This window comes from Marmota marmota, unplaced genomic scaffold (assembly GCF_001458135.2).
Source record: "Marmota marmota marmota unplaced genomic scaffold, marMar, whole genome shotgun sequence".
NCBI classification, from domain to species: Eukaryota; Metazoa; Chordata; class Mammalia; order Rodentia; family Sciuridae; genus Marmota; species Marmota marmota.
Window position 1 is genome coordinate 1,027,106 of NW_026000020.1, and position 20,692 is coordinate 1,047,797.

General features: G+C 34.5%; 1 protein-coding gene across 5 annotated transcripts in view; it reads right to left on the reverse strand.

The window, feature by feature from the left end:
• Positions 1-2,730: 2,730 nt before the first annotated feature.
• Rgpd4 (RANBP2 like and GRIP domain containing 4) overlaps positions 2,731-20,692 on the reverse strand; it is a 65,812-nt gene continuing 47,850 nt past the window's right edge. For 3 of the 5 annotated variants that reach the window (XM_048810239.1, XM_048810238.1, XM_048810241.1), the window contains 10 exons: positions 20,182-20,259; positions 17,845-18,015; positions 17,152-17,244; positions 16,640-16,818; positions 9,042-9,246; positions 7,445-7,546; positions 5,448-5,593; positions 4,249-4,522; positions 3,781-4,115; positions 2,731-3,245 (listed from right to left, as the gene is read on the reverse strand). In XM_048810239.1, the coding sequence (XP_048666196.1) occupies positions 2,940-3,245; positions 3,781-4,115; positions 4,249-4,522; positions 5,448-5,593; positions 7,445-7,546; positions 9,042-9,246; positions 16,640-16,818; positions 17,152-17,244; positions 17,845-18,015; positions 20,182-20,259 (1,889 nt within the window). In that variant the 3' untranslated portion in view covers positions 2,731-2,939. The remainder of the gene's footprint in view (positions 3,246-3,780; positions 4,116-4,248; positions 4,523-5,447; positions 5,594-7,444; positions 7,547-9,041; positions 9,247-16,639; positions 16,819-17,151; positions 17,245-17,844; positions 18,016-20,181; positions 20,260-20,692) is intronic. The other 2 variants (XM_048810240.1, XM_015499662.2) reach the window with 2 other exon arrangements.

Here is a 20,692-nt window from a genome sequence, read left to right on the forward strand (position 1 = left end):
CCGCCCCCGGGGCACGCTGGGCAGTAGGGTGGGCAGTAGGGTGGGCACTACACGGGGCTAAAAGGTGGGGTTTGGGTCCCACTGGTGTCTTGAGGCACTTTGGCCCTGCAAGAGGCTGGACCTCGCCGAGTTGTCCTCACGTTACAAATGTTTAATTTTCTATGGTGAAGTTGATGAGTAATAAGTAGCGTTGTACCTGCCCTTGCGAGTCGTCCAGGCTCTGGGCACCATACCCTGGCCTCAGTGCTAGAGGCTTGGAACACAACTGCAGAGGCCCCTGGCCCCTAAGCACATTTGGTGGGCGTTTGCACCCACAAATAACACCTGCCTTTTCATAGGAACTGGCTTTTGCTGTCATACAGAAGAACATTATCAAGAATATAGTAGAACGCATAGAAACCTCTGCTTTCCCTGCCTGTGTTCTGCTTGTGGTATAACAGGATATCACAAAGTATTAGAATGTAAACTCCAGGAAAACATGTACTACTTTAAAACACAAAAACAAAACCAGCTTTCCCCAGTACCTACAACAGTGTGCATTTCACGGGTGCTCAATGATATATCAACCTAAGAAACGTTATTTAACAGACTGACTGAGGCCGACAGTTGTTTTAACACTTAATTTTTGGAGGGGTAAAGGGAATTGAACTCAAGGGCACTCAACTATTGAGCCACAACCCAAGCCGTATTTTGTATTTTTATTAGAGCCAGGGTCTCACTGAGTTGCGTATGGCCTGGTTTATGCTGAGGCTGGCTTTGAACTTGTAATCCTCCTGCCTCAGCCTCCCGAGCCCGCTCGGATTACAGGCCTGTGCCACCGGGCCGGGCCTCCTTGAAACAATTGAGTAACCCCTTTTATAAACTGATTGTCAACTAAATTTCTGAACTAACAACTAAATACTCTGGATTAAAGTTCTCAAATGCCAAGATTTTATAACAGCAATACTTTAGCAAAGTATTTTTTAGTTCTTATCTAAATAAACCAATACTCAATTTTGCCATAAAGTATTGCTTAAAATGCATAATGAATTACTTTATTCTATCTTTAAGCAGATTTTAATGAGACAATATAAAATCCAGCAAGTTTGAAAAAAAATACGCATTATGGGCTTAATACCTTATTGGTGTTTAATAGAAACCACAAAGTTCTTTCCTGAATTATAACACAAAGATGTTCTTATAAATGCCTCAAGCCACTTTTAAGTATCTTTGGAATACCAATACTGGAAAACTCAGTTTACATATCACTCTGTCAAGTTTTTGGCCAAAATCCTTAAAGCTTTTAATTTTAACTTTAATGCTTTAGGACAGCATGAAAATCGATAAACTCTCTTTAAAATAACTTGTATTTACTTAGAATTTATTCTGAAATCATGACAGCATTAACTGTCTTAGCTGAAAAAATTACAATACACTTTTTACATCAATTTATATTACATAGGTTTCCAAAGAAACCCATTCTAAATATTAAATGTACATACATGTAGTCTATGGTTCCCTTGAAAGTTCCAGTAATTCAACTAATAAATCTGGAGGTTGATTTTAGGTATCTGGCTTTGTGACCAAGAAGATTTAGTGATGTAAATGCTGGTGTTCACAAACCACACATCACATCCCTGCCCTCATCTCTGACAGAAGGTTTCACAGGTATTCACTGCTGGATAACTTATTTCTAAATCACCAAACAATAGGGAGTAAACCTGTCTTTCCTCACTAAACAAAATGAGGTATTTTCACTGAAAAAAACATGGAAGTATAGAAGGGAGTCAATATCCATGATTGCAATATAAAAAAAAAATTGTGCTATAATGAAATTCTTTGTAGTTCTACATTAAGTAAGCCAGTAAGAACATCTCTCTTTTTTTTTTTTTTTTTTTTTGGGCAGTTTGGTTACACTTCATTTTGACACAAAACATCTCCCCCCAAATTTGTTGTGTATCAAACTTGTGAAAATTATGTGGCAGTTTATAGTACAGATCTTTCTTTACTTGTCCTCCTTACATCTAGTACTAAAATGAACAGATGCACAAGTAATGAATGTTTAAAATGTCATGGCTATTATCAATTGTCACTTTATTTCTGCTACAAAATTCATCAGAAAAAGGTACTGCAACAATCTAGTATAAAGCAAATCTTTAACCAAATAACATCGTATAGACCTTTTGAAAATATTCATACTTTATCACAATAGCGGCAAGAAAAAATTCAATTCTATCATCAGGACCAAGCTGAAGTTTCTGAGGTAGTAGAGACAGATGAAAGAAAAGTTAAAAAAAAAAAAAACTAATAGTCAACTTGTTTCAAATGTAAAATCAATACCTTTGAAAGGGCACAGGAAGCTACAGATTTTAAGAAAAGAGGGTGCTCTAAAATTTAATTTGTAACTATACAGGAGGTGTAAAGATTATTGAAGAGCACTTTGGTTAAATATCTTCTGTGGCTCTATCCATTCATAAACGAATCTCTACGCACAAGGGAACTCACCAATAGTTCAAGATTACCAAATATAATCCAGATCTAAAATTAAATTATCCAAGTTGTGGTCCCTTTATTTAAATGATAAATATATCCATGCAAAAAGTCCAAATATATCTCTAAAGGAACTCAAATTAAGCTGCATATATCTTATTCCTTCAATAGTCTGCAAAGGTCTATTGCTTATAACAAGATTAATTATTATTCCATTTTAATACAGATATCAGGAGTACATAAACACAAGTACACCTGAAATACACCAGTGTTTAAACTTTTATTTCACACCATGCAAGGTCAATTATAACACATTAAAAAGTGACAACAGCTATAAGCTGCAATTTTACATTTATACATTGGAAACGTTCATTTTCAAAAGCTGAACATAATTACCATATTGTCTGTAACAGCTAAGCTTCAATTAGACTGCTTATACAGATTAAAATTTACTATGAAAAACAATGATTTTATATCTGTCCACATTCTATGATACTAATTCTTCGACTAACAGATCCTTTGGGAGAACCAAATGATTCAATCTTTTTCACAGTATCCATGCCATCCCTAACAAACCCAAATACTACATGCTTAAAGTCCAAATGTTCTGCTTTTTTCAATGTTATAAAAAATTGAGAATTATTAGTATCCCGGCCTCGATTGGCCATAGAGAGTAAGCCAGGACCGGTATGTTTCACATTAAAGTTTTCATCTTCAAATTTATCTCCATAAATGGACTGTCCTCCTGTTCCATCATGTTTGGTGATATCTCCCCCCTGAAAAAAAGATTTCAATTAATAGGAATCCTGAGTAAAACATTAAATACACACAGAAGTTGTCACTGCAGGAAAAATCCTGACCATCCAGTTTCCTTAAGAATGCATCTTGAAACTTAAGAAATATTTATTTTTGAATGAAGATTAAAAAATGAAAAGTTCTCTTCTCTACCCTGTTTCCAGCACAGTTCAAGTGTTAAAAATTTAAGCTTGAAAGTTCTGGGCAGAGTTAGGGAGTCAGTGGTGATGACAACTATTATTTGGGAAAGCTAAAGAAATCTTAAGAAAACTACAAGATGGAACTGGGGTTGTAGCTCAATGGTAAAGTGCTCACCACACACATCTGAGGCACTGGGTTCGATCCTCAGCACCACATAAAAATAAAAAATAAAGGTATTGTGTCCATTTACAATGAAGAAAAAAATATTAAAAAAAAAAAACTACACAATGAGGTCAAGAAGAAAAATGCAAACTTCCCAAGTTATGTGGTGTGTACTATTTTTTATTTCAATTATGATAGGTAGTTAGTACTTACTTGGCAAACAAAATCTGGAATTACTCTGTGAAAAATGGAGTTCTTAAAACCAAAGCCCTTCTCTCCAGTGCACAGTGCTCTGAAGTTCTCAGCAGTTTGAGGAACAATGTTTGAAAATAATTCCATGGTTATACGTCCCAGAGGTTCACCATCCGCACAAACATCAAAAAATACCACAGGATTTGTCTCCTTTGATAACTCTGCTGCCAGAGACACCTGTCCTTTCTGGAGTTTCAATAAATTTTGCTGACATTCTTCAAATTTTTTCTTAAAAGACTCAGCCATTTCTTTTGTTTTAAATCTCACTGCAAGTTGCTCCACTTTTGCTTCTCCATCTATTAGGAAAAGAGTTACAAGGGTATTCGCATAACTTATAAATTGTTTTACGTTTGTTATGGATTTTAGAAAAGTCCAAAAAGGAAAAAAAAAAAAAAGAAAGAATATTCGCATTTAAAGTTAGAAACTCACCAGCATAATCTGAAGCAGTCCAAACTAAAGCATTATTTGAAACATTTAGGGGTTTTAATTCCATTGTTTTGGTGATAACATGGTTTGCACACACTTTAAACACCTGGTCTCTTCTCATTAGGATCCGATAGTAATTCTTCATTGTATGCCAAAGAATCTTTATATCTCCAACACCCCGCTCCTTCCACTGACTGACATCTCTATCCCACCTATAAAGTTTAGCTCTCTCTTTAAACAAAATTTCTTCATCTTCTTCTCCAGATTTTACTTCTACCTATTAAAAAAGATGAAATTATCTGTAAGTTGATGCTTATAATTCCAAAAGAAATTCCAAAAATCCAAATTCTTTTAACATATTTTCTTTGTAAGGACATTAAAATTTTTTTCCTTTATAGGTTAAGTTACAGAAAGTTCTGGTTCTTGAAAAGAAATATTAACTACTGACTGAGGTTAAGAAAATGACAAAATAATTTTCCTAAAACAACATTCTTGTCCAAAACTGTGAAGGTTACTTTTTACTAAAATGATGTTAGCAAGTAAGGAAATTATTTTGTCCCCAGAATTACAGTATAAAAACAAACATGATATTCTAATAACATATGAAAAAAAATATTTCTTCTCAACAACTGCATATACTAATTACAAAGCAAAATTTATATACAAACTTAAAAAAAGAGGGTTCAGTATAGATCTGTAATAGAGCACTGTGTAGCATGTTTGAGGTCCTTGGATTCAACCCCCAACACTGCAAAAACAAAAAAACAAGGAAAAAAACAAAAATATACTTAAAAGCTGAATGCCTAAACCAGGCACAGTGGTGCATGCCTGTAATCCCAGTGACTCAGGAGGCTGAGGCAAAAGGATTCCAAGTTCAAGGCCAGCCCTGGCAATTTAGCGAGAACCTACGCAACTTAGCGAAAAACAAAACAAAACAAAACAAAAAAACAACAACAACAAAGGACTGAGGATGTAGCTTAATGGCAAAGCACTCCTTGGTTAAACCCCCAGTACCAAAAACAAAAATTAAAATAACAAAAATTTAAAAAAATGATATCGAACAAATAGAGCTACTATTTCACATAGTAAGTATCCTGAAGGAAATATAAACAGAAATAGTCCTACAAATCAATCCAGGGTAATTTTTTAAGCTTAAAATGAAAATTAACTTATTAGTAAAATTTTCATTCCCTGACATTTACCTCTGGTAATGACACTATTGGTTCAAAATGAATATCTTCATTATGAACTACTTCTTCATCACTACCATCTTCATCTTCACCAGCTTTACTGGTTGACTGTGTTCCAAACACAGTTGCTCCAGTATTTGCCCACTGGAAATTTTTATCTGAGGAATAAATTAGGATATGTAAACTGTGTAATCTACTTTTTAAAGATTTTTAAAATCCCGCTCTTAGATTTCAATGCAACATTATCATTTCCAACAAAAGGACACATCTATTTAAAATGTTTAAAATAAGCCAGGCAGGGTAGCACACGCCTGTAATCCCAGCAGTTTGGGATGTTGAGGCAAGAGGACTGCAACTTCCAAGCCAATCTCCACAATCTGATGAAGCCCTAAGAAATTTAGTGAGATCCTGTTTTAAAATTAAGAAAGAAAGAGGGGGGCGGGGAAGGCTGGGGACAGAGCTCAGTGGTAAAGCATCCCTGGGTTCAATCCCAGAACCACCTCCCTTTTCCCAAAAAAAAAGTTTAAAATATTCTGGCAAGTTCAACTCACAGGCAAAACTGCAGGGAATTTATACTTTCAATTATTATAACAAGTACATCCTAAATTAAAACAAGCATTCAATACAGAAGAAAAAAAAAGCAAAGGAGAAGGGGAAGGGGGAGGGAAGGAAAGAGAGGAGATTGGTGAATGATCTCACTAAAAAGGAGAAGTGATGGTGAGGAGAAACTGTGGTGGGTAAGGCTTATTTACACAAGGCTCCCTCCTGGTGTTTTTCCTATTTTACAAGCTAGTGTACAGTTGTGTACTTGGTTATATTGAGTAATAAGCAGTAAACACAACAATTTTCTTTTGGCATTTTTTTGCAGATAACTGCACCCACTACCTTGCTATATTTGCTAAGCCTTTAACTTTAGGCTATTTGGTTAAAACAAAAATAAAGAAACTTGTTATCAGGGAAGCCATAAATTCTAATGTATCATCATATCCCAAAGTAGTTTACTCTTCCTAAAAGAAGCAGAAGCTGTGAACAAAGTATAAATATGTGGGAATATTAGTCATTTGAATTGCATTAATCATTTAAGCATATGCCTTCAATAAAATTTATTCCACAAATCAAACATCTATACAAGAACAATTTAGATAGTGCTATAACCACAGATATGAAAGACACTAAGAATGAGAAAATAAAATGAACTGCCTTATGCTAATTAACTTGATACAATGATGAAATCACTTTTACAAGTGTACTATTTTATAGAAATGTTACCAAAAGGGATTAAAAGTAGAAACATAACTGATAAAGATGAGAAAGCACATCATTTATACTTATTTTAGCAGCATAAATTAGCACAACCCTAATACTGAAATCCAAATCATCTCCTGAAAAAATGCAGATTTAGGGAGGGAGATAGGACTTAGTGGGAGAGTGCTTGCTTACCATATGTGGGGCTCTAGCACCTTAAGGGGGTGGGAGGGAGTAGGGGGGATTTGTTGAAATATCAACAAATCAAATCTAAAAGTACATATAGTTAAAAGAATAACATTACCAAAATCAGAATTATTCCAAAACGGAAAATAGTTCTGCATTTTAGTACAGGAAAAGACCATTAGAACACCTTATACAAAATTTAAAAATTCTTATGGTTATACTATTAGTAAGGAAATGTAAGTGGAGTGTGGTCATGCAGATATATAATCCCATGACTGGGAATGCTGAGGCAGGAGGATCAAAGGTATAAGAACAGCCTTGGCAACTTAGTGAGACTCTGGCTCAAAATAAAAATTTTAAAAAGGGTGGGGATGGGTGGGTGATGTAGACTCAGTGGTAGAGTAGCCCCAGGTTCAATCTCCATTACCATAAATTTTAAAAAAATTAAACCTAGAAATCCTTCATTATGAGAACACTAAACAAATGGGGAAGTGTTACTTCCCACTAACAAAAGGACTGGTTCTTTTAGTTGTGCTTCTTCTGTAAACATGATGATTAAAATCACTTCCTGATCTTACCTTTAGGACCAAAAGCAAAATCCCCAGAATTACTAGAAGCCAAATCTGCAAATGACAGTCCTGTACCACCTCCAAATCCAAATGAAACTGTTTTACTTTCCACTGACAAAAGAAAAAGAACATTTTACTATTTCAGTTAAGATGTATAAACATGAAAAGAATAGTAGGATTTACCAAGGATAAAGGGGTTTAGCTTCTATATTTTGGTAAATTGTATATTTTGGAAAACTATACATCCAATTTTGAGCTTCTTCGGTAATATTAAGTTTACAGGTGATATTCACAATGAATACAATACTACACCAAATGCATGCCCCCAAATTATTAAAGAAACCAGTCACAGAGGTGCACACCTATAATCCCAGCGGCTCCAGAGGCTGAGACAGGAGGGTGGCGAGTTCAAAGCCAGCCTCAGCAAAATCGAGGTGTTAAGCAACTCAGTGAGACCCTGTCTCTAAATAAAATGAAAAATAGGGCTGGGGATGTGGCTCAGTGGTTAAGTGCCCCTGAATTCAATCCCTGGTACCAACCTCTACCCCCAAAATTAATGAGGTGGTGATCTATTTATTTTAAGCTAGATAACATAACTATACAATTTCTGCTTTGTGAAGTCTTTTTACAAAAGATTGCTAAAACAAGCAATCAAGGGCAGGATTTTAGAAAACATCTGTACAAAAAATGTTTTATGTTCTGTATTATAAAAAAAGTTCACATTTACATTTGATCATCAGAAGTTTGGAGGCATCTGAATTCTATATTATCTCCGAATCACTATACCTTACTCACTCATCTGAAAATACAGAGGTTTTAGGTGTAAATTTACCTTCCTATTCTACCATAGTAAAACTCTAAAGTGCCAATAAATGCAATATTTGTGACTTATTTAGAACTCCTTTTAGGGGGGAAAAATTATGCACCACATATAAAGCAATACAATTTTCAGAGACACTTCCTCCACCTCAAAAAAATAAATAATTAAAATGGAAAAACAGGAAGAAAGCAATACCAAACATTAGTTACTATAATTAAATAATTTACCAAGCTTTGAGGTTTATAAAAATAGAGCTATTTGGGACTGGGGATGTGGCTCAAGTGGTAGCGCGCTCGCCCAGCATACGTGAGGCACTGGGTTCGATTCTCAGCACCACATAAATATAAAATATTGTGTCCACCTAAAAAAACTAAAAAACAAATATAAAAAAAATCAAGATCAGCTTTAAAAAAAAATAGAGATATTTAAGTAGAATCATAAAAAAATTAAGTCCCTGTTATATCTACAATTCATGTATAACTAAAATACTCTAGGTAAGCTTGAGCAATACTAACTATCAAGCAATATTAAAATAAAAATATTATCACAAAGAAAATCACCATGTAAGTAAACTATTATTTTTTATGTTCAGGCAAACAGGTCACAATGTCCCTATAATCAGAGGTCTAACAATAAAGATACATACTTACATTGTTGGGAAAGCAATATTTTCCTTCTTAGTATTACTGATATCTTATGCCCCTTTAAACTTCTAAGTCTATCTTCTCAAATATACAGGTGTAACTTTTACGTAATACATGATTATAGACACATATCAAGTTTTACCTTGACTTGTAGATTCTGTATCACTTTCCTTTCTAGTAGACAAATCTACAGGTTTGTCCACAGTTCCAGAGGAAACAGATGATGAACTAATAGGTTTGGCAACAGAATCAGGTTCTTCAGATTTACAGAAAAATGCTGTAGTCACTTCAGCCGCACCTGTATACACACTGTCAGTTGTGCTAGTTATTTCCTCACTCTGGGATTTCTGCAAATAGGAAATAACACAATATTATGCCATTAAAAACTGACTTACAAAAAGGATCACATAACCTATTTTATAAGAAAGGGAGGACTTGGACTTCTGGACAAGATGGATTAAGCACACTTCACCCTCTCCTTCCCCAAACCTACTACCAGATACCTGGACTGAAATATGTACAGCATCTCTATAAGAAGGCTCTGAAAGGTGGATAAACATAGGATAATTAAGTATCTTAGAACCAGAAAGGAAATTTGTTGATGACATCCGTGTAGAAATTTTTTCTGTCTCTCCTATACTCCAGCCTGGTGTTACAATAATTGAATAAAGTAGAACTGCCGATGGATGGCACACACACAAAAAAGTCTCAAGCCAGCTCTCTTTGACCAGAAGTGGGAGTGCTCATCAAATGACTCATGTGATAGAACTATCCAAAACAGGCTTTAAGGGAGCTATTATGACAATGTTCCAAAAAGCAAGGACACTCTTAAGTGAAAACATAGATGTTCTCAGTAAAGAAACAGAATTATTAAAAAGAACCAAATGGGAATTTTACAATGAAAACTATAGAAAGAGAAATAAATTTTACAGACTACTCATCCAATGATAGTAAAATACACATTCTTCAAAAGCTTACAAAGAACATTTACCAAGAAAAGACCATGTGCTGGGGCTCACCTATGGTTCAATGTAGAACACTTGACTAACAAGCATAAGGCCCTGGATTCGCTACCCAGCATCACATAAAAAAGAAAAAGAGAGCATTTAAAAGAATAGAAACCACACACAGTACACTCTCAAACCAAAATGGACTTAAACTTGAAATCATTAACAAAAGTGAGAAGTCACATCAGAAATGGAATAGGACTCAAAACTAATTATCCCATGGACAGTAACAGAAAAAAAAAAAGGAATATCATGCACAGCACTATGTCTACAAATTTGATTAGATTGATTCCTTAAAAGTTGCAATCTACCAAAATGCGTACAAGCAGAAATAACCTGAATAGACCTGTACATGTATATTAAAGACAGTGAATTCTAGAGCAAATTATGCTAAGCGAAGTTAGCCAATCCCTAAAAAACAAATGCCGAATGTCTTCTCTGATGTAAGGGAGGTGACTCAAAACAGAGTAGGAAGGAAGAGCATGAGAAGATTACCACGAAACAAGGAAAAGAGGAGGGAGGGAAAAGGAGGGAGAAGGGGAATTGCACGGAAAACGGAATGAGACCCTCATGGGTTCACAAAATACATATAGGACAGTGTGAGGGGGAAGGGAAGAAAAAAAAGAGAGAGAGAGAGAGAAGTGTCACAGTAGAATGGGTAGAGAATAGTGATGGGAAGAGAGGAGAGGGGAGGGGAGGGGGGATAGGGAGGGCAGCAGAATACAACTGACACTAGGATTGCTGTATGTATACACATGGATGTATAACCAATATGATCCTGCAATCTGTACACATGGAAAAATGAGAATCATACCCTATCTGAATCAAATGTATGATATGTCAAGATCATTGTATTGTCTTGAGCAACTAATAAAAAAAATAAAATAAAAAAATACAGTGAATTAACAGTAAAACATCAGATTTTGATAGTTTCACTGGTGAATTCCATCAAATATTTAATAAGGAAATACCAATTTCTCTAATGTCTTTGAAGAAACAGAAGCAGAGGGAACACTGCCTAACATATCCTTTGAGGAAAGCATCACCCTAATATCCAAGCCAGACATTACAACAAAGGACAATTAGACCAGTTAGTTTCTCTCGTGAATCCAACAACAAAATCCTCAATAAAATCAGGGGCTGGGGGGCCGTAGCTTAGTGATACAGCACATGATAAAAAAAGGCTGTGGGTTTACCGAGTGCAGTGGTACATGCTTGTAATCTACCCCAGTGACTCGGAAGGCTGAGGCAAAAGGATTGAGAGCTCAAAGCCAGCCACAGCAAAAGGGAGTTGCTAAGCAATTCAGTGAGACAGTGTCTCTAAATAAAACACAAAATAGGGCTGGGAATGTGGCTCAGTGGTTGAGTGCCCCTGAGTTCAATATCCAGTATCCAAAAAAAAAAAAAAAAAAAAGCTGTGGGTTCAGGAAACTATGCAACTCCAAGGAAAAAACAGAGTCAATATTCTAGCTTATAGGCACTGGCAATGAATTTCTCAATAGGACCCCCAAATCTCATGAAATAATGCCTAGAATTAATAAATAGGACAGCATCAAATTAAAAAGCTGCTGCCCAGCAAAGGAAACTATTAGAAATGTAAAAAGAGAACTACATATTTGGATGAAAATCTCTGCTAGCCACTCTTCTGATGGAGAATTAATATGTTAAATATACATAAATCCTTTACATCAAAAAAAAATCTTACACCAAAACTTTACACCCAAAATCCAAATAATATTGTCAATAAATGGGCAAATGGATTAAATAGACACTTGTCAACATAAGAAATACAAATGCCAACAAATATATGAAATAAAGTTCAACATCATTAGCAATTAGGTAAATGCAAATCAAAACTACACTGAGATTTCATTTCACACTAGTCAGAATAGCAGTCATAAGGATACAAATAATAATAAATGCTGGAGAGAATGTAGAGAAAAACGAACACTTTACACTGTTGGTGGGACTGCAAATTAGTATAACCACTATGGAAATCAGTATAAAGTTTCCTTAAAAGACCAGGCATGGAACCACTGCATGACCCAGCTCTACAGCTCCTCGGTATTTACCCTAACGGATGGAACTAGAGACTATCATATAAAGTGAAATAAGCCAAACTCAGAAGATTCAGTGTTGTATACTGTCTCTCACATGCAGAAACTAGAGAAGGAAAAAGAAAAGAAAGGTCAAGGTAGGGGGAAATCTCCTAAAAAATCAAAGGAAGGTCAGTAGAGAAAAGGGACGAAGGGGTGGAGTGGATAGTTGCTGGAGAGTGATATTGGCTAAATTATATTACATTGTATGCATCTATGAATATATAACAACACATCCCATCATTACGCACAACTATAATGCACCAATTTTTTAAAAAATGTGTGTGGGGGGGTGCTGTGGGTTCAATCCACAACACCAAAAGAAAAAAAAATCAATTTATAAAAAGAATTATATATCACAACCAAGTGAGATTTATTCCAAGGATGGAAGGCTGGTTGAACATGTGAAGACCAATTATACCAATGTACTCATAAAACTGCTCAAAGAAGAATCAAAAGCTCATGTCAATAGTTGCAGAAAAATCACTTGCCAATATCCAACACCTATTCATGATAAAAACTCTCCATAAATTACAAATAAGGAACTTCTTAAATTTGATAAAGAACATCTACCAAAACAATTACCATTAACCTATTTAACAATGAGAAACAACAGCAAGGCAAGACTGCCCCCTCATACCAAAAGATATACTAGAAATTCACCATAAGATACACTGAAAAATCTTAATAAAAAAAAGGAAATAAAAGGTATAAAGATTGGGAAGGAAAAAAATAAAGCTGTCAACATTTACTGATGACATGATTGTAAATGTAAAAATAAAAAACACAAAGAGTAGACAAGAATTTCCTGAAACTGCTAAGCAATAACAGGGTTATAGGTTAAAAACTGAATATATACAGAAGACATTTGCCAAGTGGGTATGGTGTCACACAGCTGTAATCCCAATGACTCAGGAAGCTGAGGATTGCCTAAGCAATTTAGCAAGACCCTATCTCAAAAGAAAAGTTTAAAAAGCAATAGTGATGTAGTTCTGTGACAGAGCACTTGCCTAGTACACAAAAATTTTTTTAAATGCCTACTACCACAACAATGGTACAACAATAAAATTTTTAAAAATTCTGGGGAATGCTGAAACAATTTAAAAGGAAGGAAAAATGAGAACAGTAATGAAAAATAAAAGGGATGCATGCAACTAAAAAGGAAACGATAAACCTAACTCTAACCATGATAATTACAATAAATAAAAAGACTGAATCATTACGAGATATAGTAGATTCAAGTAAAATAACAAGGGATAAAGAAGGATGATCAAGACAAAGGAGTCAATTTGCCATTTCTGGAATGGTAGAAGGAGGGCTATTGTAAATACACCCCTTCATAAAAACAAGAAAAACATTAACAAAGATGATCAAAATCAACTTCTTCATCAACCCTAGAAATTAACCAAAAATTTAACAATCTTTGAACTTTTGTAAAAAGGAATGAATGAATAAATAAATAAATAAATAAAGCAAGCTGGATTTATGGCACTGTTCTACTCTCCTTTTCCTCTCTATCCATACCCATCCCTCACTTTGGCTCAGCAGTGACTCGGCAGCTGGGGTGGGAATCAGGCAGGGCACAGAAGAATTTTCAGGACAGTGAAATCATATTGTAAGACACTATAATGGTGTACATGTCATTCATTATACATTTGTCCAAACTCATAAAAGTACAACACAGGGAGGAAACCTAATGTAAACCATAAACTTTGGTGGTGAGGCATGAACACAAGTTCTATGATTGTAAAAAATATGGCCCTATGGTACAGGATGTTAACAAGGAAGAATGTGTATGTGAGGGCAAGAGATTCCTGGATATCTCTGGTATCTTCCTATAAACCCAACTCTGCTCCAGAAAGTCAAGTCTACTTTAAAAAAAAAAAAAAAATCACTAGGAGGGTCAACAACAGATCTGACTGGCAAAATAAATCAATAAGCTAGAGATAAATGAATTGAGATTATCTAGTCTGAGAAATCTCATGGGAAAAAAAAAAACAATGAAGAAACTCAACAAGGTTTCAAAAACCTACATGATACCATCAAGCATACCAACATACACATAATGGGGGCCTCAGAAGGAGACAAAGGGAGAGGATATTTGAATAACCTCTGAAAATATCCAAAAAGTCTTTATGAACTCCAATATGGATACAATCAAAAAGATACACACTTAAATTCATCACAGATAAACTATTAAAAGCTGAATATTAAGAACTTTCTTTTTTTGGGGTTGTTGATAGAACTTTATTTATTTATTTTTATGTGGTGCTGAGAATGGAACCCAGTGCCTCACACATGCTAGGCTTTACCACTGAGCCACAATCCCAGCCCAAGAGAACTTTATTGAAAGGAGAAAGCTCATTCCATATAAGTGATTCTCAGTAAGATTAATAGCAGGACTAGGGTCATAACTCAGTGGTAGAGCACTTGTCCAGCATGTTTGAGGTACTGGGTTCAATTCTCAGCACCACATATAAATAAAGAACCATCAACAACTAAAATATATTTTACACACACATATATATATATATAAAATCAATAGCAACGTCCTTATCAGAAATCAGAGGTCAGAAAACAGTGGAATAACACATTTAAAGTGCTGAAAGTAAGTCAATAAATAATTCTATCCCCAGCAAAACTACCATTTAAAAATAAGAGAGAAATTAAGGTATCACAGATAAACAGAAACTGGAAAAAACTTGCTAGCAGATCTGTACTATATAAGAAGTACAAAACAAGTCCAGTAGGCTGAGCTCAAAGAACATATAGATGATAACTTGAATCCATACAGAGCTATAAAGTATATCAGTAATAACTAAAAGCAAAAATAATTTTTTTGGTAACTGCTTTTATATACCATAATTTGTAAAGATGCATTTTCTAACAGGAAAGCTGTAAACGCTTACGCTAAAAAAGAAAGATCAAACAAAGACTAATAATCTTCACACTTTAAGAAGCTGGAAAAACAGCAAACTAAATCCAAAGCAAGCAGGGGGAAAGAAATAAAAGAAAAAGAACAGGAAAAAAAAGGTGGGGGGGGGGGATATGGGAAAAATAACAGAGAAAGTAAATAAAGCCAAGAAATTGATAAAGTATAAGAAGCAATATCTGATGAATGGCAGTCACAATTATGGTTGATAACACTATTCTTGGTAACTGATAGAATAAGCAGACAAAAATCATCAAGGATATGTGAGACCCAATAACACAGTATCAACTAATTTGACCTAAGTTAACAGGAGGATCACACACAAGTTCAAAGTCAACCTCAGGAACTTAGTAAAACCCTGTCTCTAAATAAAATATGAAAAAAGGTCTGGAGAGGTAGGTAGCTTAGTGGTTAAGCACCCTGGATTCAATCCCTGGCACCAAAAAAAAGGGGGAGGAGCAAAATAAACCCAAGGCAAGAAGTAAATATTAAAGAACAGAAATTTGTTTTATGTGCAGTGCTGAGAACTGAACCCAGGGCCTCACACATACTAAGCAAGCGCTCCACCACTGAGCCACAACCCCAGCCCGAAATCAATGAAATCTTCTGACACAGAAATTAGACTAAGTATCAATGAAAGCAAAATCTATTTCTATTGGAGGGGGGAAAAGTACTCATGAAATTTATGAACCTCTAACCAGATTAATCAAGAAAAGAGTGAAAAAGAGAGAAAACAGGATATTTCTATATTGAACTTATAGACATTAAAAGATAAAACAGGAATTTAAAGGAAGAGCTCTCCACACACAAATTTGTCACCAATTATTAAAAATCACTGCAGAAGTAGGAGATAACCTGGATAGATACCCTACAGTTCTGTATTAATTTATTGTATTTAAAAAAAAAACCTTCAGAAAACTTCATCTCATATGATCCTATTGGTAAAAATTGCTTATCATTCCAGGAGAAATGGTAACAATTTGACACAATCTCTTTCAGAAAACAGCAGTACCCAGAAATATTTTTCAGTCCACTTTACGATACCAGTATTAATTCTTATATGGAAGCTGAAAATAATGCCAGAAAAAAAAAAAAAAAGAACTACTGATCAATACTCCTGATAAATATAAATCCAAAAGTTGCAACAAAATTTATGCAAATTGAACCCAAATGCATATAAAAATTATAATATACCATGATTAAGTGAGGCTTATCCCAGGAATGCAATGTTGGTTTCCTGAACATTCAAAACAATCAATATCCTTCATAAATTTAATAAAAAGTTCCATGATTGCAAAAACAGATGGAATAAGAAAATTTGACAAAATTGAATAACCATTTTAGGTAAAAACTCAAAACTTTGGGTGAGGATGTCTCAGTGTAGGTTCATCAATAATAACAAACATATAATCGTAACTTTCCATAGAAATTTTAGAATTAGCTTGTCTGTAACTTCAAAGAATTCTTGCGAAGTTTTGACTGGCACTGCCTTAAATGTATAGCTCAATTTTGGAAAACCTTTTGGAAACTCTAATATCCTAACTATTTTGAGTGTACTAATTCATAAATAGTATGCCTCTCGCTTATTTAGAGCCACTCTACCTGCTAGCCTCACCTATCATTACCATTTGATAAGAACATTCTACTGCACACTACATCAACAAAGTCAATGGAATCAAAAGGAAAACAATGAAGACATTCTTACCTGAGCTTCCTGAACTTTTTGAAGCTCTGATTGAAAGTCTTCCCCATTTCCATTGTCCTCATCAGTATCACTGCAGACTCCACAAAAAAATGTAGGTGGAAGCTTTAATGAATCTGCTTTTGCTTTCTCTTCAACTGTTGGTGTCTTTTCCCAAACAATAACACATTCTTTTTCATTATCTAAAAATTTCACACAAAACAAGCAAAAAAAAAAAAAAAAAATTAGATGAAATCCAACTACTCTACAACAGTGATTGGCTTTCAGTGGTTCTCAATGTAATCCACAGACCAAGATAACAAGACCTAGGAATACTAATAGAGAATAAGGACCACCAAGAGACCAGTGTTTTTCATGTAGCATTATTTTTAAATATTTTAAGTTACTAGGGACAAGAACATGTTAAATAAAATTGATTATTATAGAAATGATTATCAGATCAAGAGGTTTCTTTCAAATAGATGATTTGTTTTTAAAAAAAAAAAAATCTAATTAGTCATTTAAACTCAACATACCTGCTAGATTTTCTTCTAATGGCCTTTGTTTTTCTGAGTCATCCAGATAGAGTTTTCCATTAAGTTTCCTGACAGCCATTTCAAAATCTTCATCTTAAAGTAAAAACAAGTATTTCTAGTAATTAGTTTTGAGGGTTTTCTAAGACACAAAGCTAGGACTTATCTCGAACTTCATTCTTTCCTTCATTTACCATATCCACACAGTCCATTTTGCCAACTGGAAATCCCTAATGCCTCTCCTGTTTTTAGAGCTTTCACTTGTACTCTATTCCTATTTGGGCTGGCTTACTATCATTTTAGCACAGCTTCTAATCTATTTCCACAACACAATCCTCTACACCACTGCCCAACTGGGATTTTTTGAGCTTGTAAGTATCCTGCTTAAAAGCTCTGATATGGCATACAAAGTTTTCCATCACTGGAACCTTGTCTAAGAGTTTTGAAAAATTATTACTTTCAATCCCTCAAAACGCCTGCCTAGCACATGATAGCAAACCAAAAAAACTGCTTGTTTAATGAATGCCATTCTTCTAATCATTATATCCACTGACTGTTTACACATTTAGGGAAAATATCTACCTGTAAGGATAGTAACAGTAAGTTCTAAAAGTTGGTTCTACAATAATTAAACCATACTCCAAATTACTAAGATTAGCAAAACCAACATGCTTTTTAAAACAATAAAATATTTACCATCCTCCTCTTCTTCACTAACATAATCTGGCTTATTCTTATAGCAGAAGAAAGTTGGAGGAAGTTTAAGTTTGGTTGCAAGTGCTTTTTGCTCAGGAGTAGGGGTTAGTTCATAAACAATGAGAACATCATCATCTGAGGGAGGATCTTCCAGTTTTTTCTTCTCTTCTGCTGTAACACAAGTAAAAAAAACTGATAAAGACAAAAGTGCTGAATAACTATTATCATTAATATTCTAACTAAAAATAAAGTATCACATAATTTACCTATAGGTTAAAATGCACACAGATAAAAACATGAATACTTTGGTGCAGACCAAGCTTTATGATAATCATAAACTAGTATTAGCAGCCTAATTTAGTGTTCTCCTAAAACCTTTACAAAATCTACGTTAAAAATATTCTTTTACTTTTTAGCAACTGAAAAGAATAACCAACTCATTTCCATAATTTAAAAAAGTCCTCCCCCCATGACTATATTTGGCATACTACAGAACAGCAAATTATCCATGCATTTGTATCAAATGAAAAAAAACTTAAATAAATCTTAAATAATATGATACTAATCCAGAGCTAACCTTCATTAGTTCCTACAAGGAAAGTTAAAAATTGTTAAGGATGGCAGGTGACTGAGTTGCATATGGTTTTGCATCCAGTTTCCAGTGTGAAACTAGACAAAATTCAATAAAAACTATCATCCTATGGGTAAGTAATACTCTAAGAACCCAAGATAATTTCTATGGCTGAAAATATACCCCACCCGGCCCCTCCTTCCCACTACCCTCCAATGTATAGGGCAAAAAGGAGGAGGGAAAAGGGAATTTTATGTGTAATCTGTTCTGGTCTATGAAAAAAAATTCTGACTAAAGAAAAAGATAACTTAAGCCAATGAAGAAGCATGCCATGTACACAATGGTAATAGGGAAATATTCTCTAGAGCCATGCTGTCCCACTATGACAGCCAAGCCACATGTGGCTATTTAATACTTAGAGAGGAAGATAGTTCAAACTGAGATGTGCTGTCAGTGTAAACATTCATATTGGATTCTAAAGACCTGGAATAAAAAAAGAATATGAAATATCTTACTAATTTGTTATGCTAATTAGAAGTTGATATTTTGGATATATGGATTAAATCAAGTACATTATTAAATTGATTTAATCTGTTTTTTAAAACCACCTGTTTTTTTTTTTAACGTAGCTACTAGAAAATCGTAAATTATATATATAGATATGTTTTATTTCAACTGGATGACACTTCAGAGCCCCTCCTTTTACAATGTTAAACTTGCCCCACTCCTCCATGACAAACAAAAACTTAGTATCAATTTCCTAGCCAGGGACAGTAAAGGAACCCTATACTTTATTAAATACATATTCTTATTTCAGTTCTGCTATTAGTTGAAAGAGGACTCAGTAAATCAGAGAGCTTCTCTTGACCTCAGGTGCCTCATGTCTAAAGTCACATTTCTAAGGTCTTTTGGAACTATGTCCTCAGATTCCAAACAGAATAAGGTTGTCTGGGTCCTACAGTAGCATACTGATAAGGATCCCTGGCGTAAGAGGAAACCTAACATAGAGTTCCCAGAGACTATCCACTTTTCTATGACATCCAACACACTTTTCACGTAATTTCTCAAAGATTGCATTTTCTAAGAGCTGCCTTAGCTAGTAATAATTGGTCATTTTAAACATGAAGGTTCCAGTACCGAGGACTTTCACTCTATCACTATAGTTTTGGGTGCTCAAGATGTGTTACTAGACAGTAATGGTGAGTACTCATTTATCTGATTTTGCTCCTAAAGGTCTTTTAACAGATTCTTCCTTCCTATTTCACTCCAGTTGCAATACTTACTTCTGCAAATGATCTGTGCTACATATACAACACACAGGCTATAGAATGGTGGCTATGAAAAATAATTAAATACACTATTTTCCTAAATGACATACAAAAAGAAATCCTTAAAGGACTGAATACATGCTGCTGCCATCGCATTTGAATACTGGCAGACATTAGTGGCTGAAGATAAGGGTTAGATAAAAACATAGGTCCTCATTAAGCAGAGCTGAAAACAGAGCAATAAAGTAGAAAGCAGCAAAACAAAACAAACAAAACAAAACCAGTGTGCAATAATGAGAAAACACATAGCATCCAGGTACATTTTGTAAAAATACTATTAAAAGGTGTTATATCACCAGTCAAAAGATATTTTGCTTAAAATGGCATTCTAAAACATGCACATTGTAGCGTTAAGTACTTAATTTCATACAGCCACGGTTACTTTGCTAAGGATTACCAGCTGCTAGCCACCTCATACTGAGATTACTAGCTCTATACCTTTGCTCTCAGTCTGTGAGGAAGGGGTGCTGGTCCAAAAGGCCATTGGATTAGATTTAAATAAGCTAAAATTAAACCCTAGAAAATAAAATTTTTTTTTAATTTCTCAATATTTTGGAATATAAAATGAATATGATTTAAAATATAAAAAGCCAGAGTTCTTCAATTTATCCCAATCTGGTTATGCTACATATTTATTTATTCCAGTGCTTTCATACTTTGCTCACTTAATAAATGGTGGCAAAACTAACTAACTTAATGTGTGAACATCTCAATACCATGAGCTCTGAGTATAGACAAAATAATATAATTGAGAATGAACACTTTAAAAAAGACAAGTTAATGCTCATGACTTAAATTTTTGAGTCTTTATACTGTATTGGGGTTTTTCTGCTCTGCCCTCACATAATACATTTATCTTCCAGTTATCAAAATCTCTTAAATAACCAACAATCTCTGTTACTGTTTGAATACTCATGAGTGAATTCACTTAGGGAGAAAAAGGTCTGCT